General features: G+C 46.5%; 1 protein-coding gene across 1 annotated transcript; it reads right to left on the bottom strand.

Annotated features, from left to right (window-relative positions):
• Nucleotides 1-890: 890 nt before the first annotated feature.
• Nucleotides 891-1,259, bottom strand: LOC139049225 (sorcin-like). The gene has a single exon (XM_070524593.1). It carries the CDS (start codon nucleotides 1,257-1,259, stop codon nucleotides 891-893), a length of 369 nt encoding a protein of 122 aa, XP_070380694.1.
• Nucleotides 1,260-20,053: the final 18,794 nt, after the last annotated feature.

Raw genomic sequence — 20,053 nt, 5'->3', positions numbered from 1 at the left:
TTGCGTTGTGTCCACTATATAGGAAGCAAAGAAGAGTGGTGACCGCACATGCGGACATAAGCAAATGCAACATCTCTAGTAACGCAGTAAACCGACACGTAAAGCTGCGCTCTATCGCTTCTCAAAGTGAACATCGCGTTTGCCTAAACGAGTGGCCAATATAATTAAAATATACGGTGCCTCGCGTGCAGGAATCAACAAAAGATAAAGCCCGCTCACGGCGTCTAGGCCAGCATTCGCTCAGAGCTACATAGCTTCCAGGAACCACAGGCTGCCCTAGGGAAGTAATAATTAATGAACTGCGATCCAGGGAACGTACAACCGAGGACCAGCAAACACCCGACATAAGTACACAAAGCACTACGTGACGACCCCGGCTACATATTAAAACGTTTCTCTCAGAGTGAGGCAAAGTACGGCATCAGTGAATAAAAAAAAGCCTGGATTATCGTATTCTTGCGATATTTGATATGCAGAGTGCATCCAAATAATGCAGAGACATAGCATATCTAGTTAGCTATAGCGGCATCGTGAAAGCGATGTGCCACGAATGCGACGGAACCATGTCTAGCAGCAGCTAAACACGCAAACCGACGCCTGAGCCCAATAAAGTTCCACGCGGAAATGGTTATCATTGCACAAATCCGATTTTATTTTATAACTAGGACTTGAAATTGACAAGCCTTATAAAAGCGCTTTACAAAGAAGCTCACACATATGCTGATCACAGACACGTCCACGCAGAGAAGAAGCATCACGTAGCTTTTGCAGTCCCATCGAGAAAGGCACACAGTCACGTGGAAGCAGGAAATCTTGATCCTGAAGAGGATAACGAGCGGCGGTCCTGTGTTACAGATTGTCCTTGCGAAGTGTCAAGCAATACGCTGTCGTCACGGGTGCACCTTCGCGGTTGTAGCGCACGCTTTGATGAAGCTGTCGAAGGAAACCAGGCCTAAGCGTTCACACGCTCGAAGCAGGCATCTCACGTAGTACTTGCTCACGTTGTAGCCGCACGCCTCCAGCGCCTCGTGAAAGACGTCACTTGAGATGCACCCATGATTCTCTGGATCGAAATTCTGGAAGACAGATGCCCAGTACTCGATGGCTCTGTAGGCGAGGGAGACGAGTTCTATTTCGTCAGAAATCCCGCTGGTGAGCACGTAGTCCAGCACGAATTTTGCGGTCAGACGAGAGACAGGGCGCTGCGTGGGCCAGTCGTTGAGCTGCGACAGGGATTTGTACATCTGCAGAGCATCCATGACGGCGGTGTGGGCTTCGGTGGGTAGCCGGGAAGCTGACTGTGTGATCGGACGAGCGAGTCGAGTGACCAGTTGGAAATGTCAGTCGGCTTTTTATACAACCGCACCAAGCATTTCCTTTCCACTTCCTTATCCCTCTCTCCTGCTGTCTCTCAGTACAAACGCATTTTTCGCACCTTTCTCTCCAAAGCACGTTCAGACAAACCTGCCAGCAGCTGAACGAGAACAGGCGAGACCACGTGCTCATGAGTCCAGTGTAGCACCTGTGCTACTACAATAAGCTCCTATGCTGGGTCTCGCATTCCTAAAAGCGTTTTCGCAGAAGCCTTCCTTCTCCAGCTCTCAGTTTGCTTGAGTAGTGTGACCAATCAGAGATAAAGGAAGCAGCCAACGATAGACTAGTCGTTAACTTTTTTTTATTTCAAGGGTAACTATCCGACCCTTAGGAAGCCTATGCAGCGAGCCACATTCAGTAAATAGGAAACTCAAAACACGAAGGGAACAGGAAGTGGTAGTGAATGTCTCCAAAACACGTGCCTGAGAAGAAAAAATATACAGTGAAATTCATGTATTTGTTCTGCTAATGGAAATAAATGCGAAGGGCTGATCTTATGGGCTCAAAGGCAGGGGTGCCTGTACACCCACGGAGTTTGGCCAAAGCAAGAAGTGCACTTAGATAATAAAGAAAAGCAAGACGACTTTTTTTTTCACTGAATGACATGTAATACATTTGGCGGCAAAATGAATTTGATAACATTACCATACAATTCGAGAAACGAAACCTATTTATTTCTGGGTGAGGTAAATGTTATTGACCACTTGAACGTGAAATAATAAAGGTCGTAGTACGTGGGTTAGTTAGAAAACACAATCTCATAGCGATACGGAGGCTACGGAGATGCGAGTGTAAACTTTCACATCACCAAGACGAGAGGGCGTATGTCACGAATCTACACGTTTCCTGTGTTATAGCTCGTAACATTTGTTTGAGTGTTCGTACCAACAAAAACAGAAAAGTAGAATGAGGTTAGCTATGCTGAACGGTACCTTGACCCCAAGAATTATTCATATATCTCACTAGCGTTTCTTTCTTGAAAACTAAGCGCTCGCTGCATTCCTGTCTGAAGCGCTATGTCACGCTAATAACGCGCACGCCATTCATGGCCTGGAAGTATCGGGCGCGCCGACATATAGATGGGTCTAACACGCACGGTAGATGACGATTATTATTTGGGGACAGGGTAAAACCTAACGTGTGTAAATTGTCCTTAGAATGAGAGATGTTTGAAAAAGGCTCCATCCCCTTCGCGTTTTTGCCCATGCGGTGGACAACATACTTTTCTTAGTGCCGGACAAAGAACGAGAAAGGAGTGCAGCTTCTGCACGACGGCCCGTTTTCCGTTCGTAATAGACACTGAGGAGAAACGTGGAAAGAGGAAGGTTGGTCAAGAATATAAAGCCAAATCTAAACCCCGATGCCGCACTCTGTCTTGTACGAAGAGATTGCTCGATTTCCAAAAAGAGAATGGAAACTATAAATCCAGTACCATGCAAGGCTCTAGAAGACAGTTTGGGGCGCATAGCTGTCTTCAAACATTAAAAAGAAATTGTTTTAATTCAACTCCTCTCCCGGGAACCGCAAATGTCTGGAACCGAACCATGTGATGCAAATAAATTTTACTCTGCCTAGTCTGCCGGAAGCAGAGTAACTCAATGGATCTCTCTCTATTCGACAATACCAGCTTAGGCGCCTGGGAAGTTTGGGGAGGCGAGGCTATGTGTTGTGTTCCCTTCAAGAATTCTACCGCACTGGCTCGCGAACCTGCGAATTTTCGGGATCTAATCAGTCAATTACCCATCAGCACGATGACTTGCCATGCATGCCGATAAGGTAGCATGCGCAATCAAGGCCTGCCTGGCACTGTACTTAGTAAATGGCGCCTATTGTCGCTATATTGTAAGTACTATAAATAAACCAACTTCATTCCTTAATATTGTTCTCTTTCTGTGCTTCCGGTTTTTGCGTTGCATTCACTCGTTTTTATTTTTTAAGCGAAGCTTTCTTTGCCTTTTCCTTCGACTTTCCCACTGCGGCATGGTGCTGCTTGGCATACCGCGTTGTGTGTGGGGGGGGGGGGGGGGGGGGCGTTAGTTCAGACTGTGAGTATACATGACAGGAGCGGGTCACAGAGGAAAGGCAACACCAGAAACTCGTTTTGACCCCACCGCAACGAATGCGCTCGATGCCCCCCTAGAGCATCCTGGGCGTCCCCGATGAGGCTCTTCACAACTGTAATTACCCGTGACGCCCCACAAAAGCACTGCAGAAAATGCAGGCCTTCCTCAGAAATGCAGGGCTTCTTCAGGGAATGTGCGTGTCCAGAGGGCACGTGGAAAGAGCTGTAGAGAGGTGGGTGAAGATGCAGTTCCCATACAAGAAAAAAGGGGCGCGGGGAAGGTGAGATAGCAAGGCAAGGAAGCCCTTCTACTATGGGGCAGCGGTTGCGCGGAAACTGTATAAAGTTCCAGGTACCGTGCAAAAAAAAAAAGAAATAGATCGCTCCTGCTTTTTTTTGAAAAAATAAACACCATGTGAATATTTCAAGCGGACAAATTACGCAGCGCGTGCAGAAGCAGAGCCGCATTAATTAACGCGGATTGCCGGGTCCAGGTGACACTATGGAAGTGGTGGACTGTCAAATCAGCACTTATGCACCCGCCGCTCTAGCTTTACGACCATGGTATTACTAGAGGCCGTGGATTTCATCCCAATCGCGGCCGCCGCATTTCTCCTGTGGCGAAATAGAAAGTGCACGTGCACATATATTTTCGGTCACCTTAGAGAACATCACGCTGTCAAAATTAACCTGCAGTCCGCCAATACGGCGTGCCTCATAATCCGATTGTGCTTTTAGCACGTAGAGTACCATAATGCAATTCAAGCTTAATACTTCTGTCACGATGCGATGTGTCATGTGAGGCAATGACGATGCTGAACTCTATTAGAGGTTATGAAGTATGTATAGCGCACAAATGCTCAAGCAAGCACTCCTCCCATTGTGTTCTGTGTGCTACGCAGACAAACAGTAGTGGTGCACGCAAGGTAACGTTTAACATCAATTTGCCACTCTCGTATTAGACTAAGCGTCGAAGAAATTAAGCTTTCGCCGTCAACATCACCCCTAGTTATCATAAGTCAACGCAACCACCATAGAATGCTTCCCTTACATCGATTCCCGCAGGCCATGGGGCCTGCATATTTTTTTTTCAGTTCTTGCAGGTGATCAGAAAATCTCCTGCAAGAACTGTAAATAAAAGAAAACAAATTACGTGGCTTTACGAGGGAGCACTATGACCTGAGTATGCGGCACATATATAGTGGGGGACTCCGCGAAATGCTGGACAACCTGGGGTTCTTTAATGTGCGACTAAATCTTAGTACACAGGTGTTTTCACATTACGCTCCCATCGAAATGCTGCCCCCGTGGCCGGGATGTGGTGCCGCGACCTCATGCTTAGCAGCACAAGGCCAGAGCCATTGAGCATGCATGGCACGTAACAAATGCGAATACATCTTGTTAAAGTTGGCGCTGTGTGTTTGTACAATTCTGCTGTCCGTGTGCTCTGCATGCACTGCCAAATAGCAGAAAGCACTATATAAAAAGTGTCCCAACTATCATGCTCCAAGATTTAAATATATGCAAATTCCACGTAGCTGGACGATATCCAGAGCAATCTTTCTTGTCATCGCTTGGAGATAGTCAGATGACTTTTTTTTTCATTCCGCGTAAATACCCAATTAATCTAGATTAATCCACTCGTCAGTAACTGTAATTAAATAAAAAGTGCCAGTGAGCAAATGATAGAGCAACATGAAAAACTCCCCATGCACCTTTCTTTTGCTCAATTTATGTTACATAACAGTGTTTTACAAGCGTGAACGAAGCCCGCCAATGCGCGCAGTGGGAATCGAACTGCCAGTCGCGCCGCAATTTTGCGTGTATTCGCCCTTTAACCAATCCCCCAAAACAGTCGCCAACCGATCTTTTCTTACTTTTAGCTAAACAGATCCGAATAATCGGTCAGTCCAACGCCATGAACTTTAGTGGTCAAGCAATTTTGTTGCGTTATCGAACGCCAGCGCTACGAAAGGTTAGCTAAATTCTCTATCTCTGTGCTTCACCCATATGCCATCTATATAAAATGCTGCGGTGGTCCAGACGTCGCTGGCACTTCGCTTTCGCTCGTCGGGTAGTTCGATGTGCGTCGCGTGCCGTCGCAAAGTAAAGTTATGTACGCACGACCTTTGACTCTACGATGCGGTGTGATGAGGTTCTGGTTCGCGAATTCAGTTTGTAGCTTTCCGCCTACAACTTTATGCTCATTAAGTAAATGAAACACGCAAAACCAATTCTGGTAGTTGCCAACATGTCACCCGTAGACCAGACCAGCATCTAGGCCTAACCAGCACCGCTTCTTCAGTATTCCGCCGTGCAAGTTGCTATTTGGTGATGAGTCGACCAAAATATTATTAGCAGCCGTACGGTATCCCCAAAGCCGCGATTTCACCTCGCCAACGAGAGTGCGGAATGTAGGCGACAAAGGCGAGCCTTTCTTCACTGCCTCCATTTCGGCGCCATCTTTCGCGATATGTTCAAGGAATCGAGCGAAACACCATGCAGGCTCCGACACTTACGTCACTCAATTCACATTCGTCACACACGAGAGAAGTTCGGGATCTGGCTCAGCACTATTGCCGTCACTCACTGCCGCCTGAAAATCGCCGCTGAACCGTTTCCTAAGCACCCCGCATGCGGCGAGGCAGAATGCACTGAAAATAGACAACAGCCCACTAAAGAAACAGCGGTACAATCCAGGTTTAACCGGAGAGGCTTGGCTCCGTCAGTGGCGGTCCCACTACGGCGGCAAGCGCTCCGCATATTTAGTCATTGTTTCTGGCATACGGCGCTCATTGGACAGATGTGAATTAATATTGTATAAGAAGGCTTGCTTTCCACGTTTTACAATGGTTCCTAATATTATCGCCTACTCTGAAGCATTAACTGTCGGCATTCAAAAGAGAGCGAAAAACGGCGTTTTTGCTGTACTGGCCTAAGTTGTACTGCGTTTCCGGCAAACCTGTTCATCATAACCAAATGAACTTTCGTCTGCCTTCAAACTACATGTTACACAAGCTTTCTATGAACAGATATCGTGTGTAAAGTAATTAGAAATTTATGCAGGCGCTAAAAAATTGGGGCAAAACAAAAGAAGTTTATGAATGAATATATTTCCTTCCTTTTCAACGCAGAACAATAATATTTAGACGTTTTCTAGGCTACAGTGCCCTTATGATCTAAACGAGTTTGTTTCATGAGTTATTATTACTTAAATTTTGCGATTTATGGGTATAGTTGGCCATGCATTACGGAGGAAGGGACAAAACTATTAAAGCTGGAACATTGAAATCTTCAGGGATAGAGCGGCAATTTCTTCTCTGTTATTCTGTGAAAAGAAATGTTTTTATGTTAATTAAGAAATCTACAAGATAGCAGTGAATTTAGCTAGTTTTTCTGCTGATCATATCCTTGAAAATTTACATACCTGTTTACATTACCTTACTAGGTACAAGCCGTGTACCAACTAGCCCGGCAGCAGACGTTACTAAAATTTGCATTCTTTTTCATGTACACGGTAATTTAAAATGAGAGTTGGATAGTAGAGCCATACAATGTTTTGTAATTTTGTAATTACTAGTACTCACTGGTTTTACTAAGTAGAACATGAAAGAAAACAGTTTTCAATAAATAACAACTTTTAAGGAGTTTTTTGCTGATGGCGCCAGCTGTGCAAAAAAAAAGTATCAGGCTGTTTCACGTCAGTTCCTACATTTATCAAATGTGCAGCCACTAAACATTACAAAAAGGGCCATACGCAGATGGATTCTTTCTTCAGGTTTGAGTGTGTCGCTCTGTTTAGTCGCCGCCCCATTGCTTTAAGCACCTGTCTGCAACCAGACTTTGAACGTGGTCCCAAGTCCCACTCAATTGGGGCTGTGTGGGGGAAAAAGAAACAAACAAAAAATCGCTCTCCATGGTACATCATGGCTGCATGCCAGCTAGTCAACAGCTTAGGCTATTGTGCCATTGTGTCCAGGATTGTTGCAGATAAGGCAAGATTCCTGAAATTTCTTCTGCCCTCTCTTCTTTTCACAGACGTCCTTGGAAGCGTTTTTGAAGTGCACACAGAACTTGCCCTCGCCTCTTCCTAGTTTCCAGGCTTGTAAAACGATATTCTGAAAGCTCGCTTTCTCCACGCGCCGAGGTGCCGCGTGTTTGGTAGAATACCGTGTTTACCCTATTTAACGCGGCGCCAGTTGAACGACAGGATTTGCAGCAAACAATGAGCGAGCCTTTATTTCCCCCAGCTGCAACAAGTGTGGACAGCCGGGTCACCGGCAGCATTCCGCGTACAACGAACCGAATCTCACGTGTTCCGACGACGAGTGAAGTTTTGAGAGGCGTCATTTCGAGTAGGTGGTCTTCTCGTACAAAGATATCTGGTATTTACCGGCGCAATCATCGCACTCACATAATGCTCTAACACCCCCCCCCCCCTCTCCCCGCCACCATTGCCCACTTTCTTTTGCGAGTAATATTGTAGCCTCGAAAATTACTGCAGTGAGTGGCGCCTGATTCTTGCGGCTCATTGCAGCCGATTGAACAGAGTGTTCCGCATGTGCAGAACAGCGCATATGCGCTAGAAACTCTCCGAATTCAGCAGAAAATTAAAACAAAATATGTGGATCCCCTGCACTGAGGGAATTGATGTAAGCGAAGCTTTCTCTGCTGTTTGCTTCAATTGACGACAATTAGCGGTGATGTTGATGGCGAATATTTATTTTTTCAAAGTTTAGTGCGAGGCGAGTTGATATTTGAGAGTTTTATATTAGGGGTAATGCAAGCGTTGGCGCTCCCTAGCGCTTGGATGCCCCAACGCTTACGACCTTCTAACCTAAGCAGGGAAGAAGTTTGGGCGTGTTGGTGGGATACATTCAGACTGGCATACATAGCGCCAAAAATGACACAGGGACAAGCAGAACACAGGACGACCTGTGCTTTGCTTGTCCCTGTGTCATTTTTTGCGCTATGTATCCCAGTCTGAACTCCTAACCTAAAGCTCCCCGTTAAACATTACTTCGCGTGTACCACTGCTGTTTGTCTGCGTGGTGCACTGGGATAGGTGTTTGCTTGAGGCTTTGTTCTGCGCCATAGTTCATGAACTTTGAGAGCATTGACCATATTAATTGTTACGCATGGAACATCGCATAGTTGCAGAAGCATTAATTTTTATCGTAGTTATAGACTGTACGTACCAAAACCACAATCGCATTATGAGGCACGCCGTAGGGGCGGACTTCGTAATAATTCTGACGCCGTGGCGTTCTTCAACGTATCCATAAAACTATGTGCACGAGCGTTTCTTGTTTTTTTTTTTAGCCCCGGTCCAAATGCGGCTGCCGCGGTCTGGATTAAATCCACGATCTTCAGCAATTCCACGTCCACGAAACTACAGCAGCGGGCAGAGAAGTGTTCATTTTACGTGCGACACCTTCCGTACTGTCACCTAGATCCTACGGTGCGCTTTAATGCGGCTCAGATTCTGCACGCCTTGAATAAGTTGTCTGCTTGACAAATATGCATGGCGCCTATTTTTCAAAAAATAGTAGTAACTTACCGTACCGTACCTTGAACCTAAATTTATTCTGTCTGCCCGCAACAGCTTTTCCTGACCTTCTCACGTCACCTCACCACCCCCCCCCCCCAATAGCATTGGAACTGGCAAGAATGGCAAGGATGTCATGCCTACATCCGCTCTACCTACTCTATGCCTCCTCTCCCCCTCCTGTCAGTCATTCTACCTATAGCTTCCTTCCTTGAGTTGGACGTGATGAGAAAGGTAGGCCTTGCAGTGGCTCGATTAGTATTGAGGGGCGTCACGGATAATTACAGCTGTCAAAGGGCTAATGTGGTGATGCTCGGGTGGCTCCCGAGCTCATTGTGCACATTCGACGTGGCGCAAAGGTCCAAATGAGTTCCTGGCATCGCCTTGCTTCTATGCCGCGTTCCTTTCACGCATGCACACTCTCTACCACACTCCCTGACGTGGTGTGCCACACAGCAGCAGCAGCTACAGCAGTGGAAAAGTAGAAAGAAGAAGCAAAGGAAGCTTCGCCTAAAAATAAAAAGCGCGGACCCCGCGATAAAAAGGACAACACGTGCAGAATTTTCGCTATGTAGACTGCTGACTTCAAGAAAAAAAAATAATAATTGCGGCACTTAATCTATTTATGCGGTTCCTGGTTGTGTAGAGCCTGTGATATTATTCCAGAGAAAAGTGTAAGGACTTGACATTGGACGCCTGGCTCACGGGGAGATATAAAAGCTGTCATTCCCAAAACCAACGAAAATGGCTGCCGGCGAGACATGGAAAGCACATGAGGGAAGGCTATGCGCGAGCACTTGCTATTGCCATTGCAATCATAACGCTTGCGTGATCTGTGCCAGCAGCGGTGAGCGCATGAGCATTTCCTAAAGCGAAAGTCCTGCGCTACCGCTTCTTTTGCCATTTTGCTGCACCGCAGCTCTGAAACTCGAATGACGCGACCTCCAATACCATGCGCGCGGGCTATCAAGCGGGTGCGCCGGAAGTGGGCGTGATTTCTATTCCATAATATAGCCTAACCGCGTGTACTATGTAAGACAAATTGAATCGAACATTTACCCAAATTTCGCACACCCCTATTATCTTAATTTATCTCGGCAGTACACCTGCAACATATGAATTCATAGCTGCCGTCTCATGACAGGGTTCTACGACTGCAATATATTTAGGTAAAGGACAAATAAGCCGACATCAGCAAGTGACTGATGGGAAACGTTGGGACAAACGCATAAAATTAACATTTTATTATACGCCCATGTGCATATTCATCATATCACTCAATGACACTTGTCAGTTCAATCAAAATTCTTTCATTTTCTCCTGTTTTTCCTGCAGAGAATACAGCGACACACGAAAAGTGTTCTTCAGGTTGCGTTCCTTCCTTCACGTGTTCGCTTGAAGAAGTCTTCATAAATAAGTTGCATAGGCAGCAGGAGGTCATGACACACGGATGATTCTTCTCAACGTAACTCCAGAAATTCAGACAACTACTGAACTCGCAGTTTTCATTATAACAAATACGTTCACCTGTAAATATGTCATCCCTTATAATACGTGTCAAATATGTGCCATGTCTCTCTCTCTGCTTCTTATGCGCCGTTCTGTACGCCGGGTTGAATTGTCTCTTTTTCTGGGCACCCTTATTATTTTCCTTTTTTTAATTTGTTTCAATTTTGTTGTTTGTTTTAAGTTCTCGCGTTATGTGCGTTATTTTGCGCCAGTGAAGCGGCGCTTTTTAAGTTACGGTGAACTGTACTTTTTATTGCTTTCCTGACAACTCTTTCTTTTGCTTTAATGTTTTTATTTGTAACATTCTTTTGCAAGCACGTTATCATCGTAAACGTTTCTAGCTCTCACATTTTTAGTTCACATTGATCGGCTTTCGGTTATCATTCGTTCAGCGACGCCCCCCATAGTCAATGCTCCCTACGGGGCCCTTTTAAGGTACTCAAAAATAAATAAATAAATAAATAATATCATAATTGCCGGACGCACATTTGTGCTAAGGGGTACGCAAGTAGGTGCATCCCACAGGCATCGAAATGCAGACACGTGTGAAGGAACGAAACTGCAAGTTGCGAGTTTACCTGTACTAGCTTATATAAACAGCATCCTTCTCAAGTTTCTCTCACAGCCCATCCCACACTGACAGTGGCCTAAAAGCATACGGACGAAAGAATCAGAAACAATCCCACACCATTGCTGCATGAGGTAAACAGGCACGAGGTAATCCCGGTTTTATGACGTGACTTCTTGTCCGGAAGTGCTGCTGTGTGTGCTTCGTCCGAGGGCCGTATACAGACGGAAACCTCAAATATTTATGACATACGTTTTCTAGTGCCCGAATACTGAACATACTGGTGACAAGCATTGCAAGCATTGCATTGTCCGCATGTTTGGACACGGCGACGAGTGCCAAAAACCATTCGGCCGGCTCGTGAGGCAATAGGAAAAAGACGTGTTCAACAACGCACCGCGCACGCCAGAAGGGAAGCAAGCCATCGACAGAGAGAAGGGGGCGCTTGCCGGTTGTGTCCCCTTTCCATCACCTTTGTGTGGATAGCGTCTGCTAACTTATCGTCAGCTTTTCATGCATTTTTGGTGATGAGGAATTGTTGTTAGTGTGGCGGAAGGAGAGATCCCTCGCTGCCGTTACTGTAACTATATCGCACAAGCTGAACATTTGAACTATTTCACGGCGGGTGCAGCCATCATCAGTAGGTGTTCGAGGAGGTGTTCACCCTCTCATGTACTAGCTCTCATCAACACTGCTTAGCTTCGGCGATTTCAGGAACCCGTACTCTTGCACCCAAACATGGCCGATTGCCTAGGAACATTTGTTCGCCACAGTAATCACCAATCATGTTCATGCAGTTTGCAAAGAGCGCTGAAAAAAAAAAGCAGCACCCCTTACATAAACGACATCTGTTTTGGGATGAATGAGGCTGATGGTGCTTTATTTGACTGCACGCAAAGCCTTTCCGTCGCGCATCTATATAAAAGCACCCCTTGTGGCAGAATGCAAAGCGCGCAACAGGGGCTTTGCGTAATGTTGCAGCGAAGTAATGTAAACGAGTTTTCTGTACAGCTTCTAAACTTAGAGAAATAGGCATCAGGTCACGTGGCAGCATGCAGTCGAAAGAAAACTAGTGTCAGCGGTGCACAAAACTGTACTTTCTATGCACGCGCACGTGGTCTGGGATAGCCTACAAAAGCACCGCGACTTCTACGAGCAGTCGGGCCTTGCCACCCCAATGTTCCACGCGACCTAACAATGCCGGTGGCAACCTTCCTCGAGGAAGCCACTCCACAAACGTACTGTCCTTTTTTACTTTTTACTTAGAAGTTCAGTCATAAGTATTTCATTTTTGCTTTGCACAATGCTAAATATAGTAAAGAAAAGTCCACACGAGGAAGAAAACGAGACAAAACTAATTGACGATCAACGTTGCTCAAAGCTCCGTCCATTTCAGTCTCAATCTGTTTTTACTGCTACAGGTGTTGTGTTCCACTGAGGTAGTGTGCACTGCAGTCTGCAGGCCATCTACCGAGACTGTTTCGAAGCAGCGGCCCGCACGCACAATAGAGTGACGTCACAGGCGGCAGTGACCATCACTCACCACGGCTACACCCACCATCAACAGCACTAACAATTTCACACAGATAAAGTTTCGACCGAGCCATTGTTGAAAGCATCAGCGGGCAGAAGGTCACCATGCGCATCAACAAAACAACAATGGGGCCAGGCACAGCCAGTCCTGAAAAGAGGTAGGGAGGTGGCCACGTCGAGACAGGGATGCACCTGAGCATGCTGCAATGGCAACGAGCAGATTTCTTACCCTTTTACCAAAATGCAATGATGATTTGTTGGCATCCCCTTTCAAACAGTGTGGTGCAAATTTGTCGGTAGCCTACTTGATTTAATCAGGTATGCTATACAAGTTTTTTAGATAGCATTTTTGTAGACATCTCCTTAATCATTTTTTACCTCTTCAACACCTACCTCGTCTGCCCAAAAAATAAAATCTACCAATCATGAATGAGTGGCGTCGCTTGGTGGAATAATGTGAACTACATGCAATATGGCGGGCGTTATACCGTCACCTCAACGCAGCCGCGGGTCAACGCCATGCCACTTTTGATGGCGCGAAGAAACGACTGTTGAGGACCTAGTTCCGTTTTGGAGAGCCCGAACCATCCTCAGATGCAGGGTGTGAGCAGACTCCTCATATTTTGCTGAAATGGAGCAGGTTGTAGCAGAGTTCACCGGTAGACGCAATATGCGCAGCGGCGCCATCATTACACTTCTGTTATTTGGAGGACGGGAGTTCCTTTATTGGCAAAAAGTGGGCCCCTTGCACGGGTAATCATAGTGACCGAAAAAGCTTTAAAATTCTTGCCATTTTTGTTTATGCATCTTTTCACAGCAAGATCAATGGACGCTGAAATTTTTAGCCTGGACTGCTGTAGGCAACCGAGTGTTCTACTTGAAAAAAAACTACATGCACACAAAGCGGAGACTGCGACACGCGATCGCTACATTAAAACAAAAACAAAAGTCACAGACTCCGCAGCTTCTAGACTAGACAGCGTTAAGTAGCTCCAATTCCTTTCACCCCTGTGCCAAAGAGAGTCATATTGCCGAAGGTTTGTTTAAGGATGAAATGGTCAGACCAGTTTGCGCTTGAAAACCACCGTGAACGGTTGGCTCTTCATGTCTCGGCAAGCTGGCAATGAGAGAACGCAACGAGGAGCGTGGGTCATTGTTTGACCTGCCTTTGGGTACTTTTCTGGTTGAAGTGATCACGTGCATAAATGTAGCTACACATTCACCAAAATTATATTTTGCAACCAAATTATTTTGAACCCAAGACTATCGCAGAACAAAATATTGGCCCTGTTCAATTGTTTCGCCTTTACCGCCACCGAGCCCCGACCACACCAATAACTTGGGGAGGGTTAGCTCGTGACAACAATACATTCGCTATCGGGGGGAAGTTGAGCAGTGTGGTCCAGCAATAACAGTTATTTTATGCGGAAACTCTTCCAACGTCCTTGCATTCGCCTTTCCGGGAAGGGGAGGGGGGGGGGGGGGGCTGCACTGCACCCAGAAGGGAAAATGTAGTGTTTGCAGGTGACTTTCTAGCGAAATAAAAAAGAGCGCAATTGTACTCAGATTTAGGTGCACGTTGAAGACCTCAAGACAGCCAGAATAATTCCAGAGGGCTCCACAACGGCGCGCCGTTTATCGTGGTTTTGGCACGAAATAGAAAAGAATTAATTTTTTAGAGCGTTTTATGCACTGACCTTACTTTATTTTTTGCAAATGGAGCAATATTCTATTACGAGACCGAGTGCAGCATCGGGATTGTTTACAACATGCTTGATATTCTTGCCTAACATCCCCGTCGTGCAAAAACACGACGGGGATGGAGTGTTTTTCATTTATCTCTCACTCTAAGAATACTTTACACTCGTTAGGTTTTACACTGTCGCCAAACATTACTCGTCATCTAACACGACGCGTCCAGTACTTCCAGGCCACGAACGGCATGCACCTTATTATGGAAAAGTCGGCCAACATCATTCCCCTGTAATGAAAGCATGTGGTCGCCCCAGGTGCAAAACATGCAGGCACCTTCAAAGTTACCTTAAAATTAAAAGCACCACAAATAGTTATAGACACGTAGTCAAATCTAGCTTCACTTGCCCAAGTTCGTATATGATTCATATGCTCGAATGTTCCTTCTGTAAGAAACAGTATATCGGTGAAAGGGGACAATCAATGAACGTCAGATTAAACGCATAACGCGCGGACACAGCTAAAAAGCTACCCAAATCCATCACCGGGCATTTCAACCAATCAGGTCATAACTTTGATGAACTCTGCTTCTTACAGTCGAATTTCCGTTCTGAACGAGAAAGAAAATACAGAGAACCATACATTATCCATAAGTTGAAGACATTGCAACCAACAGGCATAAACGTTTCAAAGGGAGCTTAAGAATTTATTCGCTATGCTAAATTTCAGGCTATAGGGAACAGCACTTATTTTGATTGCTTAGTGTTTTTGTGGTTTTTTTTCTTTTATTTATTTATTCCATTTTAGTATTCTCCTAATTTTTTTTTTCACGAGCATCTGCTTCTGCCGATCCTTCTATTATCTCTTTGAGAGAACGATAGCCCACGGCCACCAGCAAAACAGGTAATAGAGGGCTGCTGTGCACGCCGTTGACACTGCGGCCTACGCACGGCCATTGACACGTGATTGACAGATGGCCGCGTCAGTGTCCTTGCGCACAGCGCTTTTTTATTCTAAATTCTACATCATCGCCAGTAACACACCTTCCCCCTTTGACGCACCCATCCGCCTTACGCCCTCTTCCCTTTCGAAGAACCCCAACCTATATATACTGTGGCGAGGAAAACATATGTCACTTTGAAGAAAAGTCCACTTGTCAAAACGTTGACTGCTGCTTTCACCTTGTTCTCACTTCGCTCATCGTCATGCATGCTATCAGCGTGACAGCCTTTCTGACAGGAATGTAGCTAGCGCTATGTTTTCAAGGAAGCAAGCACAAGTGAGACAGATCATGAATTATTATTGGGGTCAGGTAGCCTTCATAATCGCTAACTCCACTCTTCTTTCCTTTTTTTGTTGATGCAAACACTCAAACAAATGTTATGAATTCACGCAAAGGAAGTGCGTAGACGCGTGGTATACACCCTCACGGCTTGGTGCTTTGAACCTTTACACTCGAATCTCCGTCGCCTCCGCCTCACTATGACCTTATGTTTCCTAACCCGCGTGCTAAGACCTTTCTTTTCTCACGTTGAAGTGTTCAATAACATTTATCTTACTCAGAAATAAATAGATTTTCTTTCTTCAACTGAATGGTAATGTTAGCACAATTTATTTTGTCGCCGAATGTATTGCGCTTCCTTCATTGAAAAAAAAAATGTCGTCATGCTCTTCTTTACTATGTAAGTGCACTTCTTGGTTTGGTGAAACTCCGTGGGTATTGGCACCCCTGCTTTTAAGGCCATGCTATCAGCCGTTCACATTTCTTTCTATTAGCACAACAAGTACATCATTGTCGCTTCATTTTTTTTTCTCAGAGACATGGTTTCCAGATGTGCACTACCACTTCACTTTCCCTTCGGTTTTTTGCTTCGTGTTTACTAGATGTGAAGATCAAAAACGTGGCAGTTTGGACGAGTTGCTTTGTCACGACTTTTTTATGCTTGTAGCGCAGCTCAGAACAGGCAAAAAAGGAAGGTGGAAGCAGTAATGAGTAGGAACGGAGAACACGGTGAGAGCTGACTTCCAACTGATGGTTTCGAACTGAACAGTGTGAAGTTAGCGCTCACCCTCAGCGTCGAAGCCCTCATCGCCGCCACGGATGCTCTACAGATGCACAAATCCCTGTCCCAGCTCAATGATTGTCCCACTCAGCGCCCTATCTCGCGAGTGATGGCGAAATTCGTGCTGGACTACGTGCATACCAGCGGGATTTCTGACGAAATGAAGCTGGTCTCCCTCGCCTACAGAGCCATCGAGTGCTGGGCATCTGTATTGCAGCATTTTGGTCCAGAGAATCACGGATGCATCGCCATAGACTTGTTCCACGAGGCGCTGGAGGCCTCCGGCTACAACGTAAGCCAGTACTAGGTGAGATGCCTTCTTCGAGCATGTGGACCCTTGGGCTAGGTTTCCTTCTACAATTTCGTCAAAGCGTGTACTACAACCGCAAAGGTCCATCCGTGGTGACATCATATTGCTGGACATTTCGCAACGACGTCTTGTCACACAGGACAGCGCTCGTTATCCTCTTCGAGATCAAGATTTCATGTTTCCACTTGACTGTGTGCCTGTCTCGATGCGATTTCAAAAGCTACGTAATGCTTCTCTGAGTGGACGCGTGTCTCTGATCGATATGTGTGAGCATCTTTGTAAATCGCTTTCATTACGTATGTCAATTTCACATTCTGGTTATGAAATAAATTTGGATTTGTGCAATGAAAACTCTTTCCGCGTGGAACTTTATCGGCATAAGGCGTCAGTTGTGCGTTTTTAGCTGCTGCTAGACACGTTTCCGTCATATTTGAGGCACATCACTTTTACGATGCCGCTATAGTAAACCAGATGGGCTATTTCACTGCATTATTTGCATACGCTGTACATACCGAAAACCGCAAGGATACGATAATCCAGCTCTCCTTGTTTACCTTTGTTACACTTTGCCTCACACTGCTGGAAACGTTTTGGAAGGTAGCGGGGTCTTCGCCTACTGCTTTGTGTCCTTTCGTCGAGTGCTTTCTGTTCCTCGGTTTTGTGTTCCCTAGTTCGCAGTTCAATATTTATTACTTCTCCGGGGCAGCCCGTGGTTCCTGGAAGCTATGTAGCTCTGAGTGACTGCATGGTTCAGACGCCCTTAGCCGGCTTTGTTTGCCGATGCGGCTGTCTTGCAATTTGTCGTTGATTTCTACACGCGAAGCAGTGCATTTTAAAATAATTTTGCCGCTAGTCTAGACCAATGCGATGTTCACTTCAAGAAGCGACAGAGCGCTGCTTTCCGCGTCGATATACTGCTTTATTAGAGATGCTGCGTTTGTTTATGTCCGCATGTGCAGTCACCACTCGTCGTCTGCTTCTAATACAGTGGACACAACACAAAGCCGATATGCAATAATGTCATAACGGTGCAAAAAATACATCTTTGCCAGCAAGAGCCCCGTTGTTCCCCGCTGATAATAGTCGACATGAGAAGCTGGGGGTCTTCAGCCACGGCGACCTGGAGTGCGAGTTGTCAGAAAAAGTTTTGATTGCTAGTTACTAGCGGAGGACGAGGAATCTACAGAACGCATGGATTTCAATTTCTAAATTTGATGGGTGCAAAGTTCTCATAAACTTATAATGCGAAAGGTGCCTTGACATTTCAAAAGTCGTACTTTAGATAAAGAACATATGCATGTTGTACTGAGTTCAAAATCAGTTTGAGCCCACTGCTCTGAATTCATGCAAGACTCTGTAGATTCACTGGTGTAATGCTTGCCGTTATAGTATGAGGGCTTTACTTGCAGATGGGTGTATTCGTAATCGATTGCGACGCGAAGTTGTGGCAAATGTTCTCACTTACGCTTCATTTGTACTGATGTTAGCTGTTTGTATGACATGTGAAGTGAGCTGGCGCAGTTGACGACTTAGCGCAACAAGCCTCGAACGGAAAACGTAGATTTTTTTCAACAAGAAACTGGCTCCGCGAAATGTAGATGATGCTGTCATGCCTCCACAAGCTGCCAGTGCAGGACGTATGGGCTTCTATGGGAGCTTCGCTACCATGTGTACTTATACATTGGAATGACGCCAAGGTGCATCAACTTTTCTAAAGTCGTAAATCGGGCCATACAATAGAGTTTATTTTAGCGTAGGTAAAGGCTTTGCTTACGTAGCGCTTTTACGTGTGAGCAGTGCGCCTGCGCAGAGCGCACAGGGTTTGCGCCAGTCTCACGGACGTACTTGAGACTCAAAATTTTGCGTGCGTTCTTTGCACACGTAGAGAGCTCCACGCAACGATCTCGCGAGGTCTCGAACACGCGAGAGCATCTTTACAAGATGGCAGCCAAACCCGCCGACAAGGTGGCTCCGGGCTATAGACAAGAACGGCACCGAGAGCGGCGCTGCTGCGCCGGCGTTGAGAGCGCCGCATGCGGAGCAAAATTCTATTAGCCGGTGGTACCCCTCTCCCATCTCTCGTTCGCGCCGCCTTGATTGCCTCCTGCACTGCGCGTGTTTGGGCACGTTTCGCGCCGCGCGCGGTGTGTGCGCGTGGACATTTCCTTCGATGGGCGGTGTACAGTCTCTCTGACATTTAGGGGAAAACTCGAAGCGCATTGCATCGCGATGCGGCGAGCGCTTGAGTCAGGCGGCGGCAGCAGCTCGCGCAGATGCTCGAGGGGCGGAATCTTGAACGGCGTCGTCTGCTACGGCGGCGCACGCTGGCCGCATTGTCGAGAAACGTTGTACTGTGAGGTGCAGGGCGCTGATCACATCGTTACTGCGTGAAATGAGCCGGTATTCTTTGCTAAGCGTTGCGCTACGCCCACTGATACGCCTCGAATGTAAGTTCATCGCTGCATGGCAGGCATAGACGACGTACTGATTCCATACATTCTTGACGGCCCGTTTCTGGAAGGCGACTATATATTCTAACGCGATAGGACGCCGATCCACACTGCTCGTGCTGTGCAAGAACTGCTAGAAGAGCGCGCAGTCACTCTTTTGGAGCGGCCGCCTCAATCCCCGGGCGCCAACATCATTTAAAATGTCTGGGGCTCGTTGAAAGTATCTCTGGCGAAACATCCCCTCTATCAGTCGCCCGAGGATAGGCTTCGATCCACCATCGTCAGTGACTGAGACGTGCAGCGAATGAACACATCCCTGATCAAGTCATTCTACACTTCACTGCCTTCCAGGATGAGCGCTGTCATCGCTGCCGCTGGGGACATGACGAGATACTAACTGAAGTTCCGAGCGTGACGTGTCCAATTCCCCACCGGCGGGCAGGGTCTGTCTGGTGTAGCGAATGATTATCGAGAAAAATCACTTCCAGCTCATTGTCTGAACCGAAAACGTTCATTTAATCGTGTCCGTTTTTTTTCATCGTGTTCGACTCCCATTGTTGAGTGCTTTGTTTTCCTTTCGAGTCAAACAAAGACTGAGCACGTTGCGCGCACATCTTGGTGCCTTTTGTCGCTGCTCATTACGGTAGCACACACAGTGAAGACATATACGTGCACACGCGCAGTACTCCGGCCTTTCGAAAGAACAAATGAACCATGCTGTCAAAAGAAGTTTGTGGAACTCCATTATCGCCAATAAAGGATCAGAGTGTGGCGACGCACAACGTTTAGTAAAGAATATCAGCTCAGTTCCCGCAGTACCGATGAAATCGATGCACTGCCCCTGACAGTACCACGCTTCCCGAAAATGCGGCCAGCGCGCGCCGCCGTAGCAGACGACGCAGATCACGACACTGCCCCTCAAGCGTGTGCGCCTACTCGAGCTG

Source organism: Dermacentor albipictus, chromosome 8, assembly GCF_038994185.2.
Source record: "Dermacentor albipictus isolate Rhodes 1998 colony chromosome 8, USDA_Dalb.pri_finalv2, whole genome shotgun sequence".
Classification (NCBI taxonomy): Eukaryota; Metazoa; Arthropoda; class Arachnida; order Ixodida; family Ixodidae; genus Dermacentor; species Dermacentor albipictus.
The sequence above is the reverse complement of the archived record's forward strand: the minus strand, read 5'-3'. Positions and strand labels throughout refer to the sequence as shown.